At 41.5% G+C, this 26,158-nt stretch overlaps 1 protein-coding gene across 1 annotated transcript in view; it reads left to right on the forward strand.

The window, feature by feature from the left end:
- Positions 1-458: 458 nt before the first annotated feature.
- The window catches only part of LOC128869670 (procathepsin L-like), a 43,971-nt gene continuing 18,271 nt past the window's right edge, over positions 459-26,158 (forward strand). Inside the window, 6 exon segments of the mRNA XM_054112255.1 lie at positions 459-587; positions 16,104-16,357; positions 17,846-18,054; positions 18,057-18,117; positions 18,732-20,685; positions 20,757-20,955. Coding sequence (XP_053968230.1) covers positions 459-587; positions 16,104-16,357; positions 17,846-18,054; positions 18,057-18,117; positions 18,732-18,930 — 852 coding nt within the window. The 3' untranslated portion in view covers positions 18,931-20,685; positions 20,757-20,955.

Below are 26,158 nucleotides of genomic sequence, written 5' to 3' on the forward strand. Positions count from 1 at the left end.
GTGAGGAAAGCGCAACTGAAGATATTCTGTTCTGCAAATCCGAAAGATGAGCAGAATGAAGTTGACGGCGCCAACGAATTTCTCACGGGCATGCAACTTGACGACGCCGCTCCTACCAAAAACGATGGCGTTAACGAGCAGCACCATGGGTCTCCAAATAAACCTGCAGCACTCGCGGATTGCAACGGACAACCCAACCGTTCTTCTGGCAGAGGAGTACGTCGACATCGCACTAATCCAGGAGCCTTGGCTGCGGAACACCGAGGTGAAGGGGTCGACTGGAAAAAACCACAGCCTCTTCTACAAACGGACTGAAGGTATCCCCAGATCTTCTATTGTAGCTCAAAAATATTGGAACATATTTTTAATGCCATCATATTGTTTACAGGATGTGACAGCTGTTGAGGTGGAAACCGCCGACGGTGTCGGCATAATACTGGCTTCCATCTACATGGCATATGATCGGCCAGCACCACCCGAAGAGGTTCGTCGGATTGTGCTTGAAGCTAGAAACAAAAACCTGCTACTCGGATGCGACGTCAACCCAAGGCACTCTCTATGGTCCAGTTCGGAAACGAATGAATGAGGTGAGTCTTTTACTGATTTTATTTTTATTACTAACGTGACGGTATGTCACAAAGGTAATATCCCACTTTCACCTTTCCAGTACTTTAGGGGATGGGCGGAAGTGATTGATATTACTCTACTGTCCGAAAACAGTTCAGTAAGGGTAGACAAAGGGAGGGTCGCCAAAAAGTATTCTTTCTCGGATCACAGCTTGATCCTTTACGAGCTACATCTGAGGGTGAATACACCCTTACTGTATCGAAACTCATTAAGAACTATTTGGAAAGTTCAAAAGTAAAGTAAATAACAGGTTGGGAAGCATTCCGAACAGCCAAATTACTCTCGCGGAAAACCTTGAGAGTAGGGTTACATCATTGGTGAAGACACTCAGTAGGGCCTACAAAACGTCGTGTCCAATTAAATATAGCAAAAAATTCTGGTGGAGCAATGCGCTCTCGAAATTAAAGGAAGAAGCCAGATCAAAATTTAATCTCAGCTACTCTACAGATAATTGGCAATTGTACAGAGAAAGTCGGAGACAGTACAAAAAGGCAACTAGGGCCGCCAAAAAGGAAAGCTGGAGAGATTTTTGTTCTTCGATCGAACCTACCAGAGATTCTGCGCGGCGCAACTGTATTTTGTCCAAAGATCACTCAATGGCCCCAAGAGGCTAGATAGCACTTGGACTTCTACGGCAGAAGAGTCTCTAGAACTTCTCTTAAACACTCATTTTCCGAGATGTAGCACCCACGATAGCGATGTAGGTAGAATCCGGCGGAGGCGCAATGATGTAATAGTCACAAAAGAGAAGGTTGCACGGGCAATCAATTCATTTTCACCTTTCAAATCTCCAGGCCCTGATGGGATTTTTTCCAAGATGTTACAAGAAACTCTTGAAAACATTTTAACTTGGCTAATGGAAATTGTCAAAGCGTGTCTAAACCTTGGTTATATTCCAAATAGCTGGAAACCTGTTAAAGTTGTCTTCATTCCAAAAATAGGCAGGAGGGGACATGAATCAGCGAAGGACTTTAGGCCAATTAGTCTGTCGTCCTTCCTTCTAAAAACATTTGAACGGGTTTTAGACATACACATTAGAAGCTCGCTGGAGGGCTCTAGTATATCAATTGCACAACATGCTTACCTCAAAGGCAAATCGACGGAGACAGCGATTCACGAGGTAATCCGAACAATAGAAGGGTCTCTAGAAAGCAAACAGTACACATTGGAAGCATTTCTTGACACAGGAGGCGCATTTAATAACGTTAGTACAGATTCCATCCAACGGGCGTTGATAGACTTAGAGGTGGACAATTGCATCAGTAATTGGGTCATCTCTATGCTAGAAACCAGGATCATCGGGGTTAATATGGGTAATATCAGCATAACCAAGAAGGTCCACAGGGGCACTCCACAGGGGGAGTATTGTCTCCACTTCTCTGGTTATGCGTTATTAGCAAAGTCTTAACAAAACTTAATAGAGGTGGGGTAAAAGCGGTGGCGTAAGTTGATGATGTGGTGTTAATGGCGTCAGGACTGCGTCCTAATACGATCAGTGGGATCATCCAACGAGCTTACCTCTTGGGTCACAGGCTGTGGAATAGGTTGAAACCCGCGTAAATCAGAACTTATGCTTTTCACCACCAGATATAAGGTATCAACTTTTACCCTACCAAATATTAACGGATAAACTCTCCCACTATCACCCAGCGCAAAGTACTTAGGGGTAATTCTGGACTCCAAGCTAAGCTCGAAATTAAATGTTGAAGAACGGGTAAGGAAGGCCGAAATTGCTTTATATGCCTGTAAACGTATGCCTGGAAGAAGATGGGGTCTTCAACCTAAGCCTACATTATGGCTGTATAAGACGGTTATACGACCTATTTTATCAGATGGTTCGGTAGTTGTGTGGAAGGCTCTAGGGAGAGAGTACAATACCAAACTACTCGGCAGAATACAAAGATCAGCCTGTGCAATAACGCTCGGTGCAATCAGATCATGTCCTAGAGAGGCTCTCAATGCACTGACACACGTTATTCCAATTGACCTACATATTAAGAAGACGGCAACCATGAGTGCCTTTAGGTTAAATCAAGCGGGCCGCTGGAAAGAAAAAACGTATGGCCATGCTAGTCTATTATTGCGACAAACTCAGTTAATCTCGTTGAGAACTGACTACATCGTCCCGACGGTAACATTCAATAGGAATTTTGCCACTTTCTTTCCATCTAAGGAAGAATGGAATTGGGGATTCTCTCTAAACAACTTCGACACTACAGTCTATACGGTTGGCAGTAAAATGGGCTGCGGTGTTGGAGCTGGTATATATTCTCACAGACTTAAAGTTGAGAAATCTGTGTGTCTCTCTAATACCAGCAGTGTCTTCCAGGCGGAAGTACTGGCAATTGGGGATGCCTGTAGGCTACTAATCGCAGATTTCTCTTTTAAGGGCAATATCGCTATTCTTTCGGATAGCTAAGCTGCAATCCAGGCACTGGGTTCGGCTACTACAACCTCTAAAGTGGTGGAACAAAGCAGGAATAGCCTCACCATTTTGAGTGAAAACCATAAAGTTACCTTAATCTGGGTCCCGGGACATCGGAACATTGAAGGTAACGAAAAAGCAGATGAAGTGGCAAGAGGGGGATCTGCCATGAATAACGCTCTTGCAGAATCGGTATTCACACCATTAGGTGCAGTCAAGAGCACAATTTCCCAAAAATACCTCCGAATCGCGGATTGTAGGTGGAAAGACCAGACGAAAGCAAAATTATCAGAACGTTATGGCCCACCTACAACCTCAAGCAATCGTCGGCATTAATGAGAATGAAACGACGGGACGCCTGGAGACTAACGGCAGTCATAACTGGCTTTTGGTCTATCAGAGAACAAGCAGCCAAAATGGGTATCCCTCACAATATATACTGTCACAGTTGTAAACAACCGGAGAAAAAGGAAACAATCTTCCATTTCCTGCCCTATGGAAGGACAGAATGTTAGCTCGGGGCCAACCGCTGTTCGAGAATATCGAACAATTGTCTGGCTTAGACGTCAACAACCTAATACGGTTCTTAAATCGCACAGACTGGATATAGTCATGCTGTAAATAACCGTTACACAAGTTGGTAACGAGGATGTGGCAACAAAATGGTGCGGAAAAGCTAGTTGGATTGTTGAAGGATCACCACTTTAACCAACCAACCCAACCAAATAACTTTATTCTGTAATTTATTGCCCATTTTGATCAATAACCTTTTGCAATCTTTCAGGCAGCGCCGTAATTCCACGATCATATGGTTTTTATTACCAAAAAACTGAATAAGGTACGGTTTAACATCATCAGTATTGAAATTTTTACCATTCAAGGAGTTTTGTAAAGATCGAAGCAAAAGCTAATCAGATGGTGCAAGGTTAGCACTCTATGGTGGATGTGGAAAAACATCCCAACCAAGCTCGAATAATTTTTACCGAGTGGCCAAAGATGTGTGTGGCCTTGCATTGTGATGATGACAATGCTTTTTCGATTGGTCAGTTTCGCTTTTCTTCAACTACATTGTTTTATTTCATTAGTTGTTCAATTTAGACATCAGAATTGATCGTTCAGTTGGATGGTAAGAGTTCAAAGTAGACAATCCCTTTGTATTCCCACCAAATCACGTTGATAGAAAATCAAACAGCGGATATGGTTTTATGTATATGGGTTTAGTTAGCTAGAGCTGCAGAAAGCAAACCTGTGTGGCACTATCTTCACCTGAAGCAGAATTCATCGCTCTATCAGAAGCATGTAAAGAGGCTCGGTGGATCAGTAAAATTCTCGAAGATATGAACCATCAGGAGACTGCACCAAGGTCATTATTCGAAGACAATCAGAGCTGCTTAAAACTCACCGAAGAAGAAAACTTGTCGGGTAGATTCAAGCAGAATTGAGAACTATCAAATAACAAAATGTGTTTAACATTTGTACTACGTCTGCAAATCTTAAAATTCTACTGAAGCCATCTATGAGTTAAAACCGCAATTACTTAGTTGCCAAGCCAATAGTTTGACAGTAGTCACGAGTGGTCTGTCAAAAAAAAACCCTATTGGGAAAAATACTTCCAATCTGATCACCCTTTATCTGAGTTAAAAGCCTCTCCTTCTCCGCCCTTTGGAAAAGAATCGTAAACTCAAGTTGTTGTTGTTGTAGCAGTAATTGAAGCCCGTCAATGTAGAGTATATCATCTTCGTCAGGCTCATCTAAAGGGAAACATGCTGTTTCGACAGGTTGGGTCCAGAGGGAGAGGGGTGTTAGATGAGTGGGTTTTGAAGAGCATGTGAAAAGGTGGTTAGTGTCGTGCGGGGGTTTGTTTTTGTTTTTTTTTAGGCATTGTGATAGCGCGCTACCCTCAAGTGGCCTTCTGAAACCGGGCTGAGCCAGTTTCTCTCCATCACCTCTCTCCGCGGGACAGCCGTAAAGTATTACTTCGCGTTGAGAGAAGGCGATTAGTTGCCGTTGCTGTGTCGAAGTCTTTCCAGGCGCCTCATCTCCTTCATAATCCCGGCCACTAAGTCGCATGCCGTATTCCACTGTTCCTTCGAGCGCAGCATGTGATGTACGAATATTTCCGGCGAAGGAGGTTCTCCAAAGGTTCTATACAGTCTTTCGTTTGCAGAACGGGAGCGCGAGCATGTGAAGAGTATGTGGTGAATGTCCTCTAAAATGTTTCCATCGCAGTAGTCGCAATAAGGATTGTCGTCGTGGTTAAACCTGTATAGATATGCTTTGAAGCATCCATTGCCACTCAAAAACTGGGTCAGGTAGAAGTCCACTTCTCCATGTGGCCTCTTTAACGAAAGCTTTAGGTTGGGAATGCATCTGTGCGTCCAACGCCCTTTGGCCGAGTTGTCCCACCTAGTTTGCCACTCGTCGATGAAATTATATCGTAACGCGGCCCTAGTAGACGGACTTATAGGTCGCTGTGCTCTCGCTATTTGGGCAGTTTCCAATGCTAATATGCCTAGCGGGTACATGCCAGATATTACTAAGGCTGCATCGTCGGACACCGTTTTAAATGCGCTACATACGCGTAGTGCGCGCAATCGGTAGGTAGACTGTAGACCTCGAAAGGAAGATAAATTATCTGTTTTATTCGCCTGCACTGGAGCACCATACAAAATTTGGCTTTTCCCGACATTAGCCAGAAGCTGCCGGCGATTTTGTGTTGGTCCTCATACGTTTAACATCAGCCTCGACAGCGCCGTCGTGGTGGTGGATGCTTCTTTGTTGGCGTACTCGAAGTGTGTTTTGAAAGACAGCGTTTTGTCTATCATTATTCCCAAGTATTTGATTGCGGGAGTGGTCGTTATGTTGAAGTCCCGATTCTAAAAGAGATCTCTTCTGGCTTTTTTCTGCTGGATATAAGGATTGATTCGATCTTTTGTTGCGCTAGGCCTAGCTTATTTTGGGCTAGCCAAGATTGCACGCTGAAAACCGCATGGATTGCATTGTTGCGGATATCGCCTAGATTTTTAGCCGTTACCACAACGGCAATGTCGTCGGCAAAGCCAATTATCGTGGTTCTTTCTGGAATCCTGACACGGAGAACACCGTCGTACCCGAGAACCTGTGGAACGCCACTTGTTATTTTAACTTTTTTTCGTCCCTTTGATGTACTGTACCATAGAATTCGGTCATCGAAGTAACTGCGCAATATTCTCCTCAGGTACATGGAGACCCCAATTCGCTCTAGGGCGTCTAAGGTTTTCGCCCAGTTTGCAGAGTTGAATGCATTTCTGACGTCTAGGGTGATAATCAGGCTGTACTCTTTGGTGCCATTTACCCAGCGGGTGCCGCTGATTGCTTTCGTTGCAAGCTGGATTGCTGAAGATACTGCATCTATCTTTGACTTCCCCTTTCTAAATCCGAATTGATTTTCAGACAGGCCTCCCTTTGATCTGACTTCCGCGTCTAGTCGATCGGATAAAATTCGTTCGAGCACCTTACCCGCAGAGTCGGTTAGACATATTGGTCTGTAGCTCGACGGCTCCTCCATGATTAAATTTTGGCGTTTCCAAATTGATGGAAAGGTGCCCTACGAAAGGCAACTATTAAATTAGTTGCTAAACACTTTGATTTGTTGTTCGATTGCTAGCTTCAAGCATTTATTTGGCACTCCATCCGGTCCAGGGGCTTTTGAGTCTGTTAAACTGCTTGTAGCCCATATTATTTCATCCTCTGTAATGAAGTCGAAATTGGTTAACTTGGTGTTGTTGATTGGGGACACCAAACGTTTATGTTTAGGAAATAACGTATCCAAGATTTTAGCCATGAAAGACGGGCACATAGGCGCTGCGGATTTGCTGCTCTTAAGCTTTTTGGCTACTATCCTGTATGTGGAACCTCAAGGGTTTCTTTCGGCGTCATCGTAAAGTTCCAAAAAGCTGTTTCGCTTACTCTCATTTATAGCGTTTGTAAAAGCTTTTCTTGCTGCTTTAAAACATACCATACTTTTTAGAAAGTTTACTCTCCCTCTAGACCTTTGAAATTTCCTTCTAGCCTTTAGGCATTCCTTACGAAGCATGGAAATTCTCTCATTCCACCAGTAAACAGCACTTTGCGATTTATATGCAGTTTTTCTTTTCATCGATGCATCACAGGCCGCTGTAATACTCTTCATTACGCATTTAGTTTTGTAGCATTATCTTAAACACTTCAGTATCAAGCGTGTTGATCTTCCAACCTGATGGCTGCCGAGTGGAGACTGAATGTTTGTTGCTAGTTTTTATGTCGCAAATTATCGCTGCGTGATCGCTGTGGGTGTATACTACTTTTATGCCCCATTGGCATAATCTAGCGATACCTGAACTAGCAAATGTTAGATCGATGGCCGACTCAAATCCGTTGCGACTAAAGGTGTGTTGCGTCCCAGTATTGAGAAGGGCTCCGTCTAAGCATGCTATACTTTCGAGGAGGATTTTCGCACTAGGGCTTGTTCTTGGGCAACCCCATTCCTGCGCACATGCATTGAAGTCGCCAGCAATAAAAAAATTATTCCTACTCTCAGCGTCGATAATCGTCTTCAAAACAGTCTCGTATAGGTATCAATCGGAGCGCTGGGTGGTATATAGACACTACAAATATATAGGTCGTTTACTTTGGCGCAGATAAATTCCGATTTCCCAATCTCGTACGTCATGGTATTTGTCTGGTTTTTGCAGCACCAAATAGCTGATTTTCCGCTGGTGTCTTGCAGCTAGTTTGATGCCTATGGCTTGTAAGGCTCGCATAGTACCGCTACATCAACGTTAAGTTCCAGGACGGTTCGGCTTATTAGGTCTAGAGCTGCTGCGCAATGATTTAAGTTGAGTTGTAAAACTCTAATTTTTCCTAAGATTTTGTAAGGCTTCGAGATAAATAGGGCATTTGCTACTGCTACTGTAATAACCAATTTTGCAAGCATTATTTTTAATGCATAATATGCATTTTGGGGAATTGGTGCACTTTTTAGAAAGGCGACCTTTTTCACCGCACTTAAAACAAGCGTCCTTGAAATCGTCATTGCTCGTTCAATATCTGGAAGTGTGGCCCAGTCCAAGGCATTTGAAGCATCGCACAGTGGTTCCGCCATAGGACATTGGATGAAAATAGTCATGTTGAAATTATGCAACACTATTTAGCTAAATGTTAGTTCATTAGTCATAGTAACTTAGAGTACAAAAGAAATTTCAGCTGCACAAGCAATTCACTTTTAATTGTGCCTCCAAAGAAAGAGAATTTGAAAAGTGATAGTTAGCGTGGTCTCCGCTCCGTACTTACGCAGTTCCGGGAAGCGTTATTTTTCTGAGCATTACTGTGTTTATGACCTGTTGTACAATAGAAATTCAAGTTGAAGGTATGTACGACATGTTAAACGTTTTGTTATCTTTTTTAATTATTATTTAATAGGTTTTCAGACCGTACGAAATACGTACTTTAAGATTTGCCGTTTATTTTTTTTATAAGAAGTTTGTAAAGTTTTAACTAAGTTCGCATGAATCTGCACAAATGAAACATACATTAAAATATTCTTACGTATGTCCTCTTTAAGGAAAAATAATTTCCAGCTGCGATGACCTGCGATTGCGCTTGATACCGGGTCTAATCTGTACCTATGTGTAGGATTTTGAAAAATGTGATTCTACCAAGATTGCTAATAAAGATTTTTTTTTTGTTTTAGGTGTAAATTTGAAGTGTTCATTTACGCGCATGCATATTCTGGACACGTGGTTATGTTACAATAGCATTAAAAATGATGTTGATAGATGTCGCCACATACTGAAGAACATAATTCAAGCTTTACCAAACTCTGAGAATTTAACCTTAGAAGACGTTGAAAATCGTGTTTCTTGGATCTGTTCACGGATTTTTTCAATACTTTATTCATGTTTCTTATACAATCGAATTTAAAAGGTGGCAAGCACGTTCATCCGAGGAAAAAGCACTTTTAGCTAAGAGAAAGGAATTTGTTCAGAGGGAGTTTAGAGAACAATTAAGCTTGATAGTTGACAAACCGCGAAGTGGAGGAAGTGGCACCTCTAATGATGGAAATACAGCACGAAAATGTTTCCTTCATTCAACCATATCATCCGAAATCACAGGAATAGACAAACACGTTATATACAGATGTAGTTATCTCCTACAATGTTTTTCATCTGGTTTTAAAATGAATTCGAATAAATTCAAAATATACGCACTAGACAATGCTAAAATTCAAGTTAGTAAATATTCATGGTATAATTTACCTGCATCAGTTCATAAAATGATCATCCATGGGTCGGAGGTGATCGACCATTGTTTATTATCAATTGGAGAATTATCAGAGGAGGCAGCTGAATCATGTAATGAATTAGTGAAACAATTCAGACGTGACAATACCAGAAAGCACTCAAGAACTGTAACTAACACGGATCTTTTGCACAGGCTTCTTCTTAATTCCGATCCATTTATATCTAGTCTACGAAAATTACCATTTAAAAAGAAATTTATGCTGTCAAGAGAAGTGTTAGATTTATTGAGTTAAAAGTTTTGTATTTCTAAGTACATTAACTTTTTTGGAAGTGAATATTTTATTGTTGCTTTCATAAATAAGAATAAGTTAACTGTCATCAAAGTATACTTTATGCTCATCCTTTCGGAATTTAATGTTTTTTTTTCTATTATTGTTTATAATTTAAGATTTATGCAGAACTTTAAACGAAACAAAAAAATTTTATATAAAAAATGTGTGTACCTAATTTTCCTTTGACTTTTTATATTAATTATATATTACTTTATTATGTATTATTATTATTATATCTTATATATATTCTTATTATATATATATTACTTTTAAAATGTCTTAATGTATTTTTAACAAATAAAAACATTTCTCAACTTAAAAACGTTCTAAAAAGTCATTTATCACGCCAAAAGTTCTTATGACCGCTCTTCCTACGCGGCGGGACCACTGTGTATCGTTGGGGTTGAAGTCTTTTACGTATGCGACAAACAACCCAACCTATACGTATTTTCCCGATGCTAATTACTTTCATCGCCCAGTCCGTAGGTAGTGTCACAGAAGCTGTTTGGGTGCCACCGTATGCTTTACGCAAAGATCGAATGTTTGACGGCTCTAGGTTATTAACCTAGAGGTCATTAACGGCTTGACAGATTTTGTCATGAGTTGTAACCTCATCGATGTTACGAATTTCCAACTGTGTGATATCTGTGAATTTTTTCACCTCTGCTTTTCCACCTAATACTTGCCCCACTGCAGCTTGAAGCTTTGAGGTATTTTCCTCATAAGACTCGCTAAGTTGAAATACCAGATCTCCCTGAGCCGATTTTCGGATTTTACGTACCATTGAACTCATGCATTTTAAAGTCTCTTCATTTTTCACAATTTTGAGAATATCTGCATAGAAAAGATCCCCTGATTTCTTAACAACTATGGCGTCTGGCCGTGTATGCTTGCTTTTCGCACGTTTCTGCTTCATGACTTTTGTTCATTCTCCTGCCTGATTTGTCGCAGGACCTTTAACATATGCCGGCTCAGCATTGCTATTCTTCTTAAGGACAGTGTTTTTGTTCTTCCCTAAAGCCAATAGCAAGTTATCCTTCACAATTTATTTGGTGGGTGGGGAAAAAATTCGTGAACGTTTTCCTATTGGCTCAGTCATCAGTATTTGTAGCTCGATCGCTCCCAGTTAGCGACCTAGCTCTTTTCGCCTTATCATTCGCAGGTGGTGGACAATTGCATCAGCAATTGGGTCATCTCTATACTAAAAACCAGGATAATCAAAGCTAATATGGGTAATATCAGCATAACCAAGAAGGTCCACAGGGAGAGTATTGTCTCCACTTCTCTGGTTATGCGTTATTAGCAAAGTCTTAACAAAACTTAATAGAAGTGGGGTAAAAGCGGTGGCATACGCTGATGATGTGGTGTTAATGGCGTGAGGACTGTGTCCTAACACGATCAGTGGGATCATCCAACGAGCTACATTGAAGGTAACGAAAAAGCAGATGAAGTGGCAAGAGCGGGATCTGCCATGAATAACGCTCTTGCAGAATCGGTATTCACACCATTAGGTGCAGTCAAGAGTACAATTTCCCAAAAATACCTCCGAATCGCGGATTTTAGGTGGAAAGACCAGACGAAATGCAAAATTATCAGAACGTTATGGCCCACCTACAATCTCAAGCAATCGTCGGCATTAATGAAAATGAAACGACGGGATGCCTGGAGACTAACGGCAGTCATAACTAGCTTTTGGTCTATCGGAGAACAAGCAGCCAAAATGGGTATCCCTCACAATATATACTGTCACAGTTGTAAACAACCGGAAAAAAGGAGACCATCTTCCATTTCCTTTGTGAATGCCCTGCCCTATGGAAGGACATAATGTTAACCCGGGGCCAACCACTGTTCGAGAATATCGAACAACTGTCTGGCTTAGACGTCAACAACCTAATACGGTTCTTAAACCGCACAGACTGGATATAGTCATGCTGTAAATAACCGTTACACAAGTTGGTAATGAGGATGTGGCACCAAAATGGTGCGGAAACGCTAGTTGGATTGTGGAAGGATCACCACTTTAACCAACCAACCTAACCAAATAACTTTATTCTGTAATTTATTGCCCATTTTGATCAATAACCTTTTGCCATCTTTCAGGCAGCGCCGTAATTCCACGATCATATGGCTTTTATTACCAAAAAACTGAATAAGGTACGATTTAACATCATCAGTATTGAAATTTTTACCATTCAAGGAGTTTTGTAAAGATCGAAGCAAAAGCTAATCAGATGGTGCAAGGTTAGCACTCTATGGTGGATGTGGAAAAACATCCCAACCAAGCTCGAATAATTTTTACCGAGTGGCCAAAGATGTGTGTGGCCTTGCATTGTGATGATGACAATGCTTTTTCGATTGGCCAGTTCCGCTTTTCTTCAACTACATTGTTTAATTTCATTAGTTGTTCAATTTAGACATCAGAATTGATCGTTCAGTTGGGTGGTAAGAGTTCAAAGTAGACAATCCCTTTGTATTCCCACCAAATCACGTTGATAGAAAATCAAACAGCGGATATGGTTTTATGTATATGGGTTTAGTTAGCTAGAGCTGCAGAAAGCAAACCTGTGTGGCACTATCTTCACCTGAATCAGAATTCATCGCTCTATCAGAAGCATGTAAAGAGGCTCGGTGGATCCGTAAAATTCTCGAAGATATGAACCATCAGGAGACTGCACCAAGGACATTATTCGAAGACAATCAGAGCTGCTTAAAACTCACCGAAGAAGAAAACTTGTCGGGTAGATTCAAGCAGAATTGAGAACTATCAAATAACAAAATGTGTTTTACATTTGTACTACGTCTGCAAACCTAAAAATTCAACTGAAGCCATCTACGAGTGGTTTGCCAAAAAAAACCCTATTGGAAAAAATACTTTCAATCTGATCACCCTCCACCCTGTGGAAAAGAATCGTAAACTCATATTGTTGTTGTTGTAGCAGTAATTGAAGCCCGTCAATGTAGAGTATATCATCTTCGTTAGAAGAACGTAATTGTGCCAGTGTTATGTGGGTCTCACGGGGAAGCTGGAGCTCTTCATCTGCAATGGGTGGTGGTTGGACATCGATTACGGCATTCTCTGGACGGGAGCTAATGAAAGTGGTAACAGTCTCCCGGTGAATGTCGTTTAATGTCTGTCTAAACACTGTCTGGTCCAGTAGATGTGTGTTTGGCATGTCTGGAGCTTTATCCCGTACGTGTCACTGATTCCAGGCGAAAAGACAGGCGGAGCATAGTTTAAAACCGGTGGCCTATTGCCTGAAATAGCGATGGCAACAATTCTTTGTCTTTGCCCCAAGTGCTGACGGCAAGCGATTTGCGGACCTTGTTGCGATTTTGGATTTTAATGGCAATTGCAGTTGTTTGCACAGAGAAGAAGAGCAAACTTTCGAAGGTTACACCTAAAATTTTGGGATTGTTTTCCGTCGGAATTGGTGTGTCATCGACTTTTATCTTGAGAGGCAGTTCGACCTCCTTTGTCCAGGTGGTAAAGAGGGTCGCCGTGGACTTAGTGGGGGAAAGTTGGAGATTCCTCCCAGTGAAAAAGCGCGAAAGGTCTGTGAGATAGTTGTTCTCTCTGGAGCACAGGCCATCGATGTCATTGCCCGACGCCATTATCGTGCAGTCGTCAGCGTATGTAACCAGGGAGACTCTCTCTGGTGGCTGGGGGAGTTTCGAGATGTAGAAGATGAACAGCAAGGGTGAAAGGATACCACCCTGCGGAGCACCTTGCTTAATATTCCTCTGATTAGAAAATTGGTCACGAAAAATCACTGACGAGTGACAACCGCTCAGATAGTTGGTGGACCACCTCTTCAACCCTGGCGGGAATGTCGACTGATAAATATCATCTAGTAGCGTGGAATGGCTGACTGTGTCGAAAGCCTTCTTCAAGTCCAACGCGTCTTTGACAGTCCTCTCGTAGGGGGGTTTTGGTTAAGGCCGCGATTTATCTGGGCGTTAATGACGGTGAGTACAGTGGTAGTGCTATGCACTCGTTGGAAACCATGCTGATGTGGGGCTGGGGCCAGATGTTTCGTAAAGAGTGGGAATAGAAAGGCTTCAAGTGTTTTCACTACTAGGAAAAGGAGAGTTATCGGACGATGAGATTGCCCTTGGTTGGCGGGTTTTCCAGGTTTCAGTAGTGGGACTACTCTCCCTGCTTTCCACTTGTCAGGGATGATGAGAGTGATCAAGGACAGATTGAAGACCCTTGTGAGAAATCCTACTCCCAATAGTCACAGGTGCTTCAGCATCAGCGTTTTCAGTCCGTCAGGGCTAATGGCTTTTTGTTTTATTTATGCCCCCCTGAACCTCATCGCTCGAGAAAGTAAGTGGCGCACTGTAGTTCGTCAGTTTGTGCAGCCGTCTGGTGGCACGACGCTTGGTTCTATCGGCCGGAGGATACAGTGTGAAAAGTCGTCTAAAATATCAGCCGTCTGGTGGCACGACGCTTGGTTCTGTCGGCCGGAGGATACGGTGTGAAAAGTAGTCTAAAATAGCTCGCGCATCTCTGCGGATGTCCTTGAGCCTTCCAGCTTGGATGAAGCGAGCCGAAGCAGCTGTGAGCAACTAGCGGAATGCGCGTTCGCCTGCGCTCACATTAGTGGGGATGGGAAGAGCGGCGAATGTGTCCTCCGTGATTTCCGCGAATCCGGCCCAATTAGTTTTGTTAAAGTTAATATAGGATCGGTGACTCGCGGAAACAAAGTCGGCAAGTCTGTCAATCGAGAAGATAATGGGCAAGTGGTCTGATGCAAGCGTCGTCGTTCACAGTGCTGAATGTCGAATCGTCTATCTACTCTGCCAAGAGTTGTCCCCTACGATCGTTTGGCAGGCTTGAATGGCAAAGATCGTGATGCCTATTAAAGTCACCTACAACTAATCGGTTTTCACCTCTGATGAGCGCACCTATGTGAGGGTGAGATCCTGCCGGGCAACTGGTGACAGAGGGTATGTAAATATTATACATTTCGAGCTCGGCATCGCCTGACAGCTATATCTTGATATTTTAAGGTGCTGTCTCTGACTTCATTAATGAGACGATACTGCACTGTGTGGTGGACTATGAACACTAGGCCACCACCATAGTCTCGCTCGCGATCATAACTGTACATGTTAAAGCCATCCCTGGTGATCAGGGAGACCTAGCGTGCAGCTTGGTTTCTTGGACAGCAGCTATTGGGATACTGTGTCGGCTCATAAAGTCAACTATCTCGTCGACCTTACTCGTGAGTCCGCTGCAGTTGTATTGTAGAAGTTTAAAGCTTCTAAGTGAGGTAAATTCAAGTCTTCAAGGTTGCTTCTCAGAATGGATTTAGAAGCCATACTGAGGTCTAGCTCTCCAAGTTCCGAGAAAACTAAGGGAGAATCATTGCAAGAGATGGCTACCCGCTAAGCCAGACAACGCAGGCGGTTTTGTATAAGGTTCCTTACCTGCCATAAGGGGACTCCCGGTTATTCCCCCAAGACTGTATTAGAATTCGGTTTCGACCTATTCTCTACCGTTACAATTGCAACTGTTGAAAGTGCTGGCAATTCCATCCATTACATAAACCAGAAACCGCACACGATTTCGCACGAGTTTCCTTACATATGTGATATGAGGACTCTCGCCATTATATACGCATGTATGTTATGATTACAAATTAGCTCTTATGCGCACCCAACACTTCTGGCATTTAATGCAAGTATCATACTGCATATATGGACGTATGCCCAGTGATATTAAGAATAAAGATTACGCAGATCGACAGGAAGCTTAGATATGAATTTTGCAATGACATAATTTATAAATTTAAACAAATATCTTTGTTATTGTCAGCATGTGATTATGGAGGGACCTGCAGTTTCAAGCCGACTCCGAACGGTAGATATTTTTATGAGGAGCTTTTTCATGGCAGAAATACACTCGGAGCAACGATTTTCTCATAAAACCCATAACTGTTATGCCTTGTCTATAGGCGGCCGCCGTAACCGATGGGTTAGCGCGTGACTACCATTCGGAAGTGCGCACGTCCGAATCTCCATGCATGAAACAGAAAAATAATAGAAAAAGTTGTTTCTAATAGCGGTCGCTCCTCGTCAGACAATGGAAAGCTTACGAGTGTATTTCTGTCATGAAAAAGCTCCTCGTAAAAAACCATTTTCTGTTCGGAGTCGGCTTAAAACTGTAGGGCGCTCCATTTGTGGAACAACATCAAGATGCCCACCACCGATAAGAGGTGGCCAAATACCTAACAGAAGTGTACGCGCCAATTATTTATTAACTATTATTTTATGTCCTTTATTTAAACACGGAATTTAATAAAAAGACATGTTCGTAAAAAATGTGGATCTTTTTGATATAAACTACCTCTGATTCTGTCAAATTGACTGAGAACCGTGTAGCAGTATTGCGATATGAGCAATCTTCTATGTTCTCTCAACCTTGCATAACCTTTATATTTGCCACAATTGCAGAACGGCGACTCTTATCTGAAAGGCTTTCTACGTCTATTGCGAAATAAAGGCTTCAGAGCAGATATTGATATGGACTCGCAGATTGTGGGCTCACTACTGATGCAACAAACACCAGAGAATATAGACTGGCGTGAAAAAGGCATCAAAACGCAGCCGGATAATCAAAAAACCTGCGGCTCCTGTTACGCTTTTAGCATAGCTAGGAACATTGAGGGGCAGGTATTCAAGCGAACCGGGCGCCTGTTACATCTGAGGTAAGGCAAGTTTTCAGTAAGCAAAAATACAATCAATGATAAAATTTTAAATATGATATCCTTGAATTATTTAAATTTTGAGTACATAAAAATTGTTGTTATATGAAATTGGAGGCAGATAGTTTCTTATGAAAAGCTTTTCATGGCAGCATGGCATTCATATGTGCGAAACATTGAAGACAAATTGCAGGAAAATATATGGTAATGCTGGTAGAAAAGGCACAGATTACTGAGATAGTATATCCCCACGGCTTCAAAATAAGACTCCAGGGCAGTGTATAAGTTTCACTTTTCTTTTGGACAGGCAGGGCCTGTCCTACGGGGCTTCAAGGCAGGGCCCAAGCAATCCTTGAATTATGCTTTGAACTATTTGGCGGTGTAAAAGTATGAACTTTAAAGTACCTCTTGAGGTAATCTTCTTCTTCTTAGCCTCACAGTCCGTGGTGGACCATAGCTTCATCAACAATTTTTCTCCACTTTATTCTATCCATGGCTACATCTCTCCAGTTGTGTACGTTCATTTGCTTAAGATCTGATTCGACGTCATCTAACCATCGCTTTCGTGGGCGTCCTCTTTTTCTTCCTCCAATTGGTGTTAAAATAAAAGCTTTCCTAGCATTTCGCTCTTTCGGCATGCGCAGTACGTGCCCAATCCATCTAATTCGTTGGGCTTGGATAAAACGTATTATATTTTGTCCTTGAACGATTTCTTCGATTTCATTATTGTAGCGAATGCGGTAGCTGTCATCTATTGTTGCAACCGGACCATATATTTTCCTTATGATACGTCTTTCGAAGCACATCAGCTGATGAATATCATTTGTTTTCAGCGTCCATATTTCTGCACCATATGTAAGGACGGGTCGTATCAGTACTTTGTACATTCTTATTTTCTGTGCTCTGGACAAATCTTTTGATTTAAATAGTTTTATGTTAACGTAGTAGGCGTTATTTGCAGCTTGGATTCAGTCGTTAATAGCTATCGCCGAATCTTTATCTGCTGATAGTTTAAAACCCAAGTATTTAAATTCAGTGATATTTTCGAAAGCAAAGTTGTTAATACTTAGGTCATCGCGTGTCGTGTTGTTGACTGACCGAATCATGTATTTGGTTTTCTCGGTATTTACGTGTAGTCCCAGAGCTTTTGCATCTTTATCAATATACCTCTTGAGGTAATGCAAATCGTAAATATGTATATCAGATTCGTTCTACCATGACTGTGTAGGTGACATGAGGCCGTGGAAATGAGACACATGACCATGTGGTTGGAGTAAGCACGGACCAGACTGAAAAGTTATTAGTCAATTGGAACACCGATATTTTTCTTCAATACATGTTTGATAGGATGTGTACGCAAGTTTATATGAGCTAAGGAGTTATGAGATGGGATAGGAATATTTTCTTATTCATAAAAAATATTTTCTGCAAAAATAGTTCTCTTACTAGAAAGATAATACGTAAATATTTCAAATACCATAACGCTTTCAGTCCGCAGCAGATTGTAGATTGTAGTGTATCGCATGGTAATCAGGGTTGTACTGGTGGATCTTTACGGAACACATTCAAATATTTGCAGGATACTGGTGGTTTAATGCGGGAACAGGATTACAAATATGTTTCAAAGGTAAATTGTTTAGATGTATGTATCCAAAACACCAATTACCAAATTTTAAAAAACATCGAAGATTGAACATTTGATATTACATTGGGCCGGTACCTGTCTCCATAAATGCCAGTCGACGCACTTTTCAGCTTTACAGGTCAGTATATCTTTTAATTTTCAGGATTTAGAGGCCAGGATATGATGACGGCTAAGAAGTCAAGTGTAGTTGCAGAATTTGGAAGGTACTCCACGCTTTATTTTATCAAACGATGCTATCTAGCTAACTCATGGGCAATTTCGTTTACGAAATCACTGTACATCATAGCTTTCGATTTGGTTGGGAAAGCAGTGGCTCATCTACCTAACTGTCAGAAAATCTGAGAAGTACCCTCGCTTTGAACAAAAATTGTTTACTACTCTCCAAGCCGCGACAACTTGGGTAATGACAAATACTACTGCCAGATAGAGGGCTGGGCTTTTACGGTTGATATTGGAAAAAGGAGACGTGGCACCTACCACTGAACTTTTCCTTGGAACTGTTTATGTTTAGGAACTGAAAATATGCACGTTGCACCTTCCATACAAACTTGAATATCCTATCGCGTCTGGGTCAGAAATTTCATTCTTGCAAATTTTTTAATTTAATTTTTCTCTCATAACATGGTTGACCATATTTCGAACATCATTTGATTTTCTCTTTATTGAAACTTTGTTTTTTAATTAGTAAATAAGTACAAAAATATTCAAAATTACATTCATTAATTTTTACAGCGATGGTATTTACGACGACGACTCTTGCTCTTCAGACACGGTCAACCATGCTATGCTTGTTGTGGGCTACAACAAAGATTATTGGATTCTAAAGAATTGGTGGGGCGAATTGTGGGAAGAGAATGGGTATATGCGTTTACGTAAGGGGAAAAATTTGTGTGGTGTTGCTAACTATGCAGCCTATTCTATTGTTCAGTGACTCTGGAATTTTTACTTCATAATATGGGATATATGGGATTATGGACAAAATAAAATGAAATGAAAGCCAAACCATGAACCAATACGAAAAAAAAAAAAAAAAATTTCATAAACATTTGATAATTGAAAGTAGAAAATAACTTTTCCTAGACTAATATATCTAATTAATAATTGTGAAGGTTATCGCTGTTTTTGTGGAGCCCGTTTCGCCAGAAGTCCCTTGCGGCGATCATCACAAGTTCTTGGAGATTCATCTAAAATCAATCGGACAAGAGAAATTAGTTTTATTAATAGATAATCTTGTACCTGTCGAAGCTTTTTTTCCAAATTAACAATATTGCGGTCTCAGCAAATATTTTTAAGATTTTCGAGAAAAAAAACCGACAGTTAATTGTTTAATAAAATGGAAATTTTTGAAAAAAACAAAAATCCTTCGATCAGGTACGAGTTTTTTAGTGGTTTTTAGTTTTAGTGGTTTTTAAGTTACAGTGATCACCAGTTCAAAAAACATAGTTTTGAGGAAAACGCATTTAAAGTTTTGCTGTTGATTTAGGAGCACCCTAGCGCCCTTTGTTAATTGTTGAATAACTCAAAAAGTATTTGTCTGATTCACTTCAAATTTTTCCACAACATTTTTATACTTTAAGAAAATGCAAACAAAAAATTCAATTTTTTGAAAATTCTGACTACCCCTAACCCGTTATGTGATTCAAGAAAAAAGTAATTTTCTCTCTGTAATAAAAAAAAAACACAACAGGTGAGAAATAACACTCCGGGATGAAATACTATCACAGCTTAAAGGTAGGCTTAAATTAACCAAGATTTTATTGAAAGACAATATTAACAAAGTACCAAACTACTGCGTCTACTACGAAAACTGATTGCAATATACCAACAAGGCTCATTTAACGTATTTAAAAAAGCTTCAGCCCATATAAAACATAAATAAATAAAGAATTGGCGAGTACACCGCAACCTTCACTTTTCCGAGCTGGGTAAATTTTCCAGGCTGGGAAGAGGTCTTAGACGTTACTTTATGCACAAACAATAACTCCCACATAGTCAAAAATTAGAGGGTATCCGACAAGAAATCCTTTTCGGACCATAGTTGGATTCTCTTCGATATCAATCTCGAGCTAGAGAAACCGACCCCATATAGAAACCCTAGAAAAACGAACTGGCACATATTCTAGTCTGGCATATGGCACAGTATAGAGATCCCTGGACGGTCGAGAGCTCGCATCTGGATACCGAAGATGAAGTTCGAAACTAAGCAGCTAATCCCATACCTACAAGCACACAACCGCACTGTTCCGATGGATGACTGGAGCATCATCAAAGCGGAGGCTCCGCAAAAGAACAGTGTGGCCTTCCTTCTCCACATATCGGAGAAGGGCATCGAGCCACTGGGAAAAGGGGACAACAAACTTCGGTTCGACGTGAGGAAAGCGCAACTGAAGATATTCTGTTCTGCAATTCCGGAGGATGAGCAGAATGAAGTTGACGGCGCCAACGAGTTTCTCACGGGCATGCAACTTGACGACGCCGCTCCTACCAAAAACGATGGCGTTAACGAGCAGCACCATGGGTCTCCAAATAAACCTGCAGCACTCGCGGATTGCAACGGACAACCCAACCGTTCTTCTGGCGGAGAAGTACGTCGACATCGCACTAATCCAGGAGCCTTGGCTGCGGAACACCGATTTGAAGGGGTCGACTGGAAAAAACCACAGCCTCTTCTACAAACGGACTGAAGGTATCCCCAGATCTTCTATTGTAGCTCAAAAACATTGGAACATATTTTTAATGCCATCATATTATTTACAGGATGTGACAGCTGTTGAGGTGGAAACCGCGGACGGTGTCGGCATAATACAGGCTTCCATCTACATGGCACATGATCGGCCAGCACCACCCGAGGAGGCTCGTCGGATTGTGCTTGAAGCTAGAAACAAAAACCTGCTACTCGGATGCGACGTCAACCCAAGGCACTCTCTATGGTCCAGTTCGGAAACGAATGAATGAGGTGAGTCTTTTACCGATTTTATTTTTATTAACCTGACGGTATGTCACAAAGGTAATATCCCACTTTCACCTTTCCTAGTACGCAGTACTTTAGGGGATGGGCGGAAGTGATTGATATTACTCTACTGTTCGAAAACAGTTCAGTAAGGGTAGACAAAGCTGCATCTGAGGGTGGATACACCCTTACTGTATCGAAACTCATTAAGAACTATTTGGAGAAGTTCAAAAGAAAAGTAAATAACAGGTTGGGAAGCATTCCGAACAGCCAAATCACTCTCGCGGAAAACCTTTAGAGTAGGGTTACATCATTGGTGAAGACACTCAGAAGGGCCTACAAAACGTCGTGTCCAATTAAATATAGCAAAAAATCCTGGTGGAGCAATGCGCTCTCGAAATTAAAGGAAGAAGCCAGATCAAAATTTAATCTCAGTTTGTCCGCAGGGGAAGCCCTCAGGGAGGGGTCTTATCCCCTTTGCTGTGGTTATTAGTTGTCAACAATATCCTTACCAAATTCAACCGAAAGGGAATTAAAATTGTGGCGTACGCGGACGACATAGTGCTCATGGTTTCAGGAATGTTTCCACAATCAGATTATGGAAGGAACTCTGGTATTACTCAGTAATTGGGCCACTGACTGTGGTTTAAGTAAACCCGAGCAAAACTGAACTGATGCAATTCACTTAGAAAACCAAGATACCAAACTTTAGTCCTCCAAAACTAAACGGCGTTAGTTTTACGCTAACCCAACAGGCAAAATACCTAGTTCTTATATTATATCCCAAACTCAGCTGGAAGTCCAACGTAGAGTACAGGGTAAAAAAAGCGAATTTAGCTCTTTACACGTGCAAGAGAATGTTGGGTAAAAAATGGGATCTCCAACCAAAACTATCCAATTAGTCCTACACAGCCATTGTAAGGCCAATACTAGCACTTGCGACACCAGTCTGAAGGCCCGCAATAGAAAAGAAATACAACCAAACCAGGACCTCCTACAGGGACCTTCGCTGCTTAAAAACAGATCAGGCTACACAGTCCCCGACCTTAACTTCAAGAAAGACTTTACAGAACGTTTTCCACCGAGAGCCGAATGGAGCAAAGGGAAGGTGATTGAAAGATACGATATTGAAATCTAAACTGACGGTTCTAAGATGAACCACAGTTCACAGCGTGTACCGGGCAGAACTCGGAGAAGAATGAAAATCCAAACTAGTTTCACAGTGTAGACAGGAACAGGAATAACTTAGGCGTTGACTTAAAATTACTCTGATATGGGTTTCCAGTCATAGGAACATATGGGGTAATGACATAGCGGATGAGATAGCAAGAAAAGGTTCGAAGGTATAGCAGAGGCGGTGGCAGTCCCCACCCCACTAAACACAATAATTGCATCCATTGCTTCACACTTTCATGCTTTAGCCGAAAGAAGATGAAAGCAATTAACTACATGTATTACAACAAGAAACACATGACCGTCGTACAAAATCCAAAGGACGAATCACCTGTTAGGATGTTCTCGACCAAACATTTTACGCATCACTGCAACCCTTAAAGGTCATAGGAAAGTAGGGGATCATTGAGCCAGACTCAACCTCCCCTTCAATCCAATCTGCTGAAGTTGTCAAGCGAAAGGGGTGAAGGAAAGTCTTTTCCACTACTTATGTGAATGTCCAGGGCTAGCTAGGGCACGACTTCGCTCCTTCGGTAAGCCTTTCTTACAGCAAATTAATGAAATTTTGGACATCGAGATAAGGAATTTGCTGCTATACTTGGACCTCACTAAATGGATCTGACTTAGAACAAAACACAAAAAAACAATAAAAAAGACGTCATCCCACGAGAACAGTGGTAGTAAGACGGTACTGGTCACTAATTAGGATAAAAAACTAAAAGACTTTACCACTTTATTAACAACAACAACACTTCTGTTAGATGTTTGACTGAGCTATTGATGCTATTCGCGGCAAGCGTCTTAATGTTGTTTCACACATGAGGAAGCTACAGTTTTAAGGCGAATCCGAATGGCAAATAGTTTTTCATTAGGACTTTTTCAAGGTGGAAATGCACTCGGAGGTTTGCCATTACCTTCCGAGGAGCGACCGCCATTAAAAAAAACTTTTCCTATCATTTTGCTGTTTCATTCCCGGAAATTCGAACGTACGCACTCCCGAATGGTAATCTCGCACCCATTCGGCTACGGCGGCCGCCATATACTGCACTCGAGTTAAGAAAATTAAAATACTTATGAACTCTAACCGGATACTTAAAGATTATTTTTTTCAGAATTTTTTATTAACACATTCTAGTGTTGGTTTTGATAACTCTGTACTGAATAGAACGAGAACTTTAGATACTTAAAATTTCGACTTAAATGTGCCGATATTGAAGGAGATTAAAAAAAAAACCTTCTATTAATAAAAAATTTAAAATGTTGATAAATATTTTGGAATTTATTTAAATCTATAATTATTGTATAAAAGAGGATATATGGATATAAATTATTATAACATTGGTATCAAATGAAAGGTGTTTGAGGAAATCTTTTGTATTATTAAATAATAGAATCAAGCAATTCAAATGAAATTATTGGAATCTTTTTCTTCTCCTTCATTGGTGCTATAACCTCTTACGCGATTTTGGCCGAGTTTAACAAAGCGCGTCAGTAATTTCTTTCAAATGAAGCAAAGTATTTCTCCACTTGAGCTTTTCAATGCAGAGGAGGCCTTCCTCTTCCTCTGATACCACCAACTGGTACCGCATTGAATACTTTCAGAGCCATGGCGTTTGCTTCAATTCGGACGACATGATCCAGCCAACGAACCCACTCAATCTTTATTCGCTGCCCTAAGTCTACGTCGTCGTAAAGCTCATACAGTTCATTGTTCCATATCCAACGATACTCGCCGTCAAATATTCCAAAGGAAGCGTCATCGGATGTTGACATTGTCCAATCTTCGGCGCCATACGTTAGGACAGACATATCGAGAGCCTTATACTAAACCTTTGTTCGTGGAGATAGGACTTTACTACTAAATTACCTACTTAGTCAAAAGTAGCACTTGTTGGCAAGAGATATTCCCCGTTGGATTTCAAGACAAACCTTATTTTTGGTGTTAAACCTGATTCCTAAATAAACGAAGTCTCTTACAACCTCGAAATCAAAACTGTCAACATTGTCGTAGGTGACGATACGTGAGTGTGCCGACTGATTGTTTGTTCTGTCCTCGTTCGCCGCCAGACCCATTCACTTTACTTCGTTACCCAGTTTGGAAAAGGCAGAACTAACAGCGCGGTTGTTAAAGCCGATGATACCAATATAATCGGCATACACCAACAATTGTGCGCTTCTATAAAAAATTGTGCATGAGCGATTAAGTTCTGCGGATCGTACAATCTTTTCCACCAGTAGGTTAAAGAAGTCACACGACAGCGAGTCGCCCTGTCTGAAACCTCGTTTGGTATCAAACGGCTCGGAGAGGTCCTGTATAGCCGTATTAGCTTGCGGGGATACCAAATTCAGACATCGTGGCATATAGGCAACTCCTTTTCGAACCGTCGAATATAGCTTTAAAATCGACGTTGGCGTATTATGATTATCTGGTCGATTGTAGATTTTCCAGGCTTAAGGCCACATTGACAAGGTCCAATAAGTTGGTTTATGGTGGACTAGAACCTTATAGGCTGTAATTAACATAGACTGTGGATTGGGCAGAGTACACCTAAGTTCCAGTCTGCAGTCATGATTTCATCAGACCACGTTTTGCATAGATCTTATCAGCTCCTCGCCGCCGCGTTTACATTGCTCAGCTGGCATTGTTGGTCGTTACCCCTCAATATCGCTATTCTCACCTCGTTATGATCGAGTAGCGGAACGACAGTCCTGTCATAAACTATTGGGGTATCGAGGCTGTCTGTTGCAATTGCAGCTTTCTGATGTCGAACATTATTTGCATAGTTAGATGTATGTACGTTTTTTGCTCCACAAAGTAATGATCCGAGTCATTGTTGGGTGCACGGATCGTACGTACATTTAAAACGCTAAAAGCGTGTCTTCCATCTATCGCAACATGAGACGGGCACGTAGCTTGTTTGTAGTTTTGTATGTTTTATGCTGGATTCTGGCGCTGCATGCTGCCAAGTTTCGAGCCCCGGCCATAAGCCTCTTTCCCTTACCGAATGTTTCGTTGTGTAGGCTGAATTTTCTGATGTGCGACCAAAATTCTCACCTTTCCCACCCTGGTATTGAAGTCACCAAGAAAGATTTTTATATCGTGGTGGGGGCAGTGCCCATAGGAACGTTCTATGCGCTCATAGAGGGAATCTGTGGTCGCATCGTTCTTCGCTTCTGTCGGGGCGTGGGGCAAATGAGCGAGATGCTGAAAACTCTTTGCTTTGATTCAGATTATTGCGGGAGACTTGTCCACCGGAGTGAGTGAAAGTACTTAGCGACGAAGTCTCTCTTCCAATATTAATCCAACACCAAATTTGCGTTCCTTTTGTGGCAGCTGCAGCAGACGTCGTAAGGTCACATGCTCTTCTTGCCTTGCCCTGTCCATCCCATCTCTTGAATAGAACTATTGTCTGCGTTTGCTCTTACGAGGGCATCCAGGCAACCAGCCGGATAAAGGCAACATCCCTATTAAGGGACCGGACATTTCAGGTTCATGCCCTCAAATGATAATCTTTAGTTCGCTTGGAGGGGTCGACGTCAGAGGAAACAGTTCTTATCCGAGTCTTCGTTTTTATGGGTGGCAAGAGTGGGTTTTCATGAAGCGGCCCTTAAACCCCGCAACAGAAGAATCGTTCTGGCTACTCCAAAGTGAATGGCTATCAGGGACTTTCCCCCACTTGTGTGGACTTCTACACACGGAAACATCCTCCTGGCTTATTTAGAGAGTGGAAATATATATAGACCTTGTCCTTTCTCCTTCGCGCACTGTGTCAAATTTTCGTAATCAAAGCCTACAACATTATCGTCTATCTCGTTCAATGTAATATCCGTTTTTATCATCATATTATGCAATACTCGTATATCGCAAATGCTCACAAAAAGGGCTGAGACTTCATGGCAGTATTGTAAATTCTGTGCTACCGGAAGCATCTGATGCTCGACTTCAATACACCAAACACCCTTTAGATACAGTTTCTGTCAGAACTCTGCATTTGTTGTACTATTGCCTTTGTGATGTAAAGGGTTTTCCAATAAC

Source organism: Anastrepha ludens, chromosome X (assembly GCF_028408465.1).
Source record: "Anastrepha ludens isolate Willacy chromosome X, idAnaLude1.1, whole genome shotgun sequence".
NCBI lineage: Eukaryota > Metazoa > Arthropoda > Insecta > Diptera > Tephritidae > Anastrepha > Anastrepha ludens.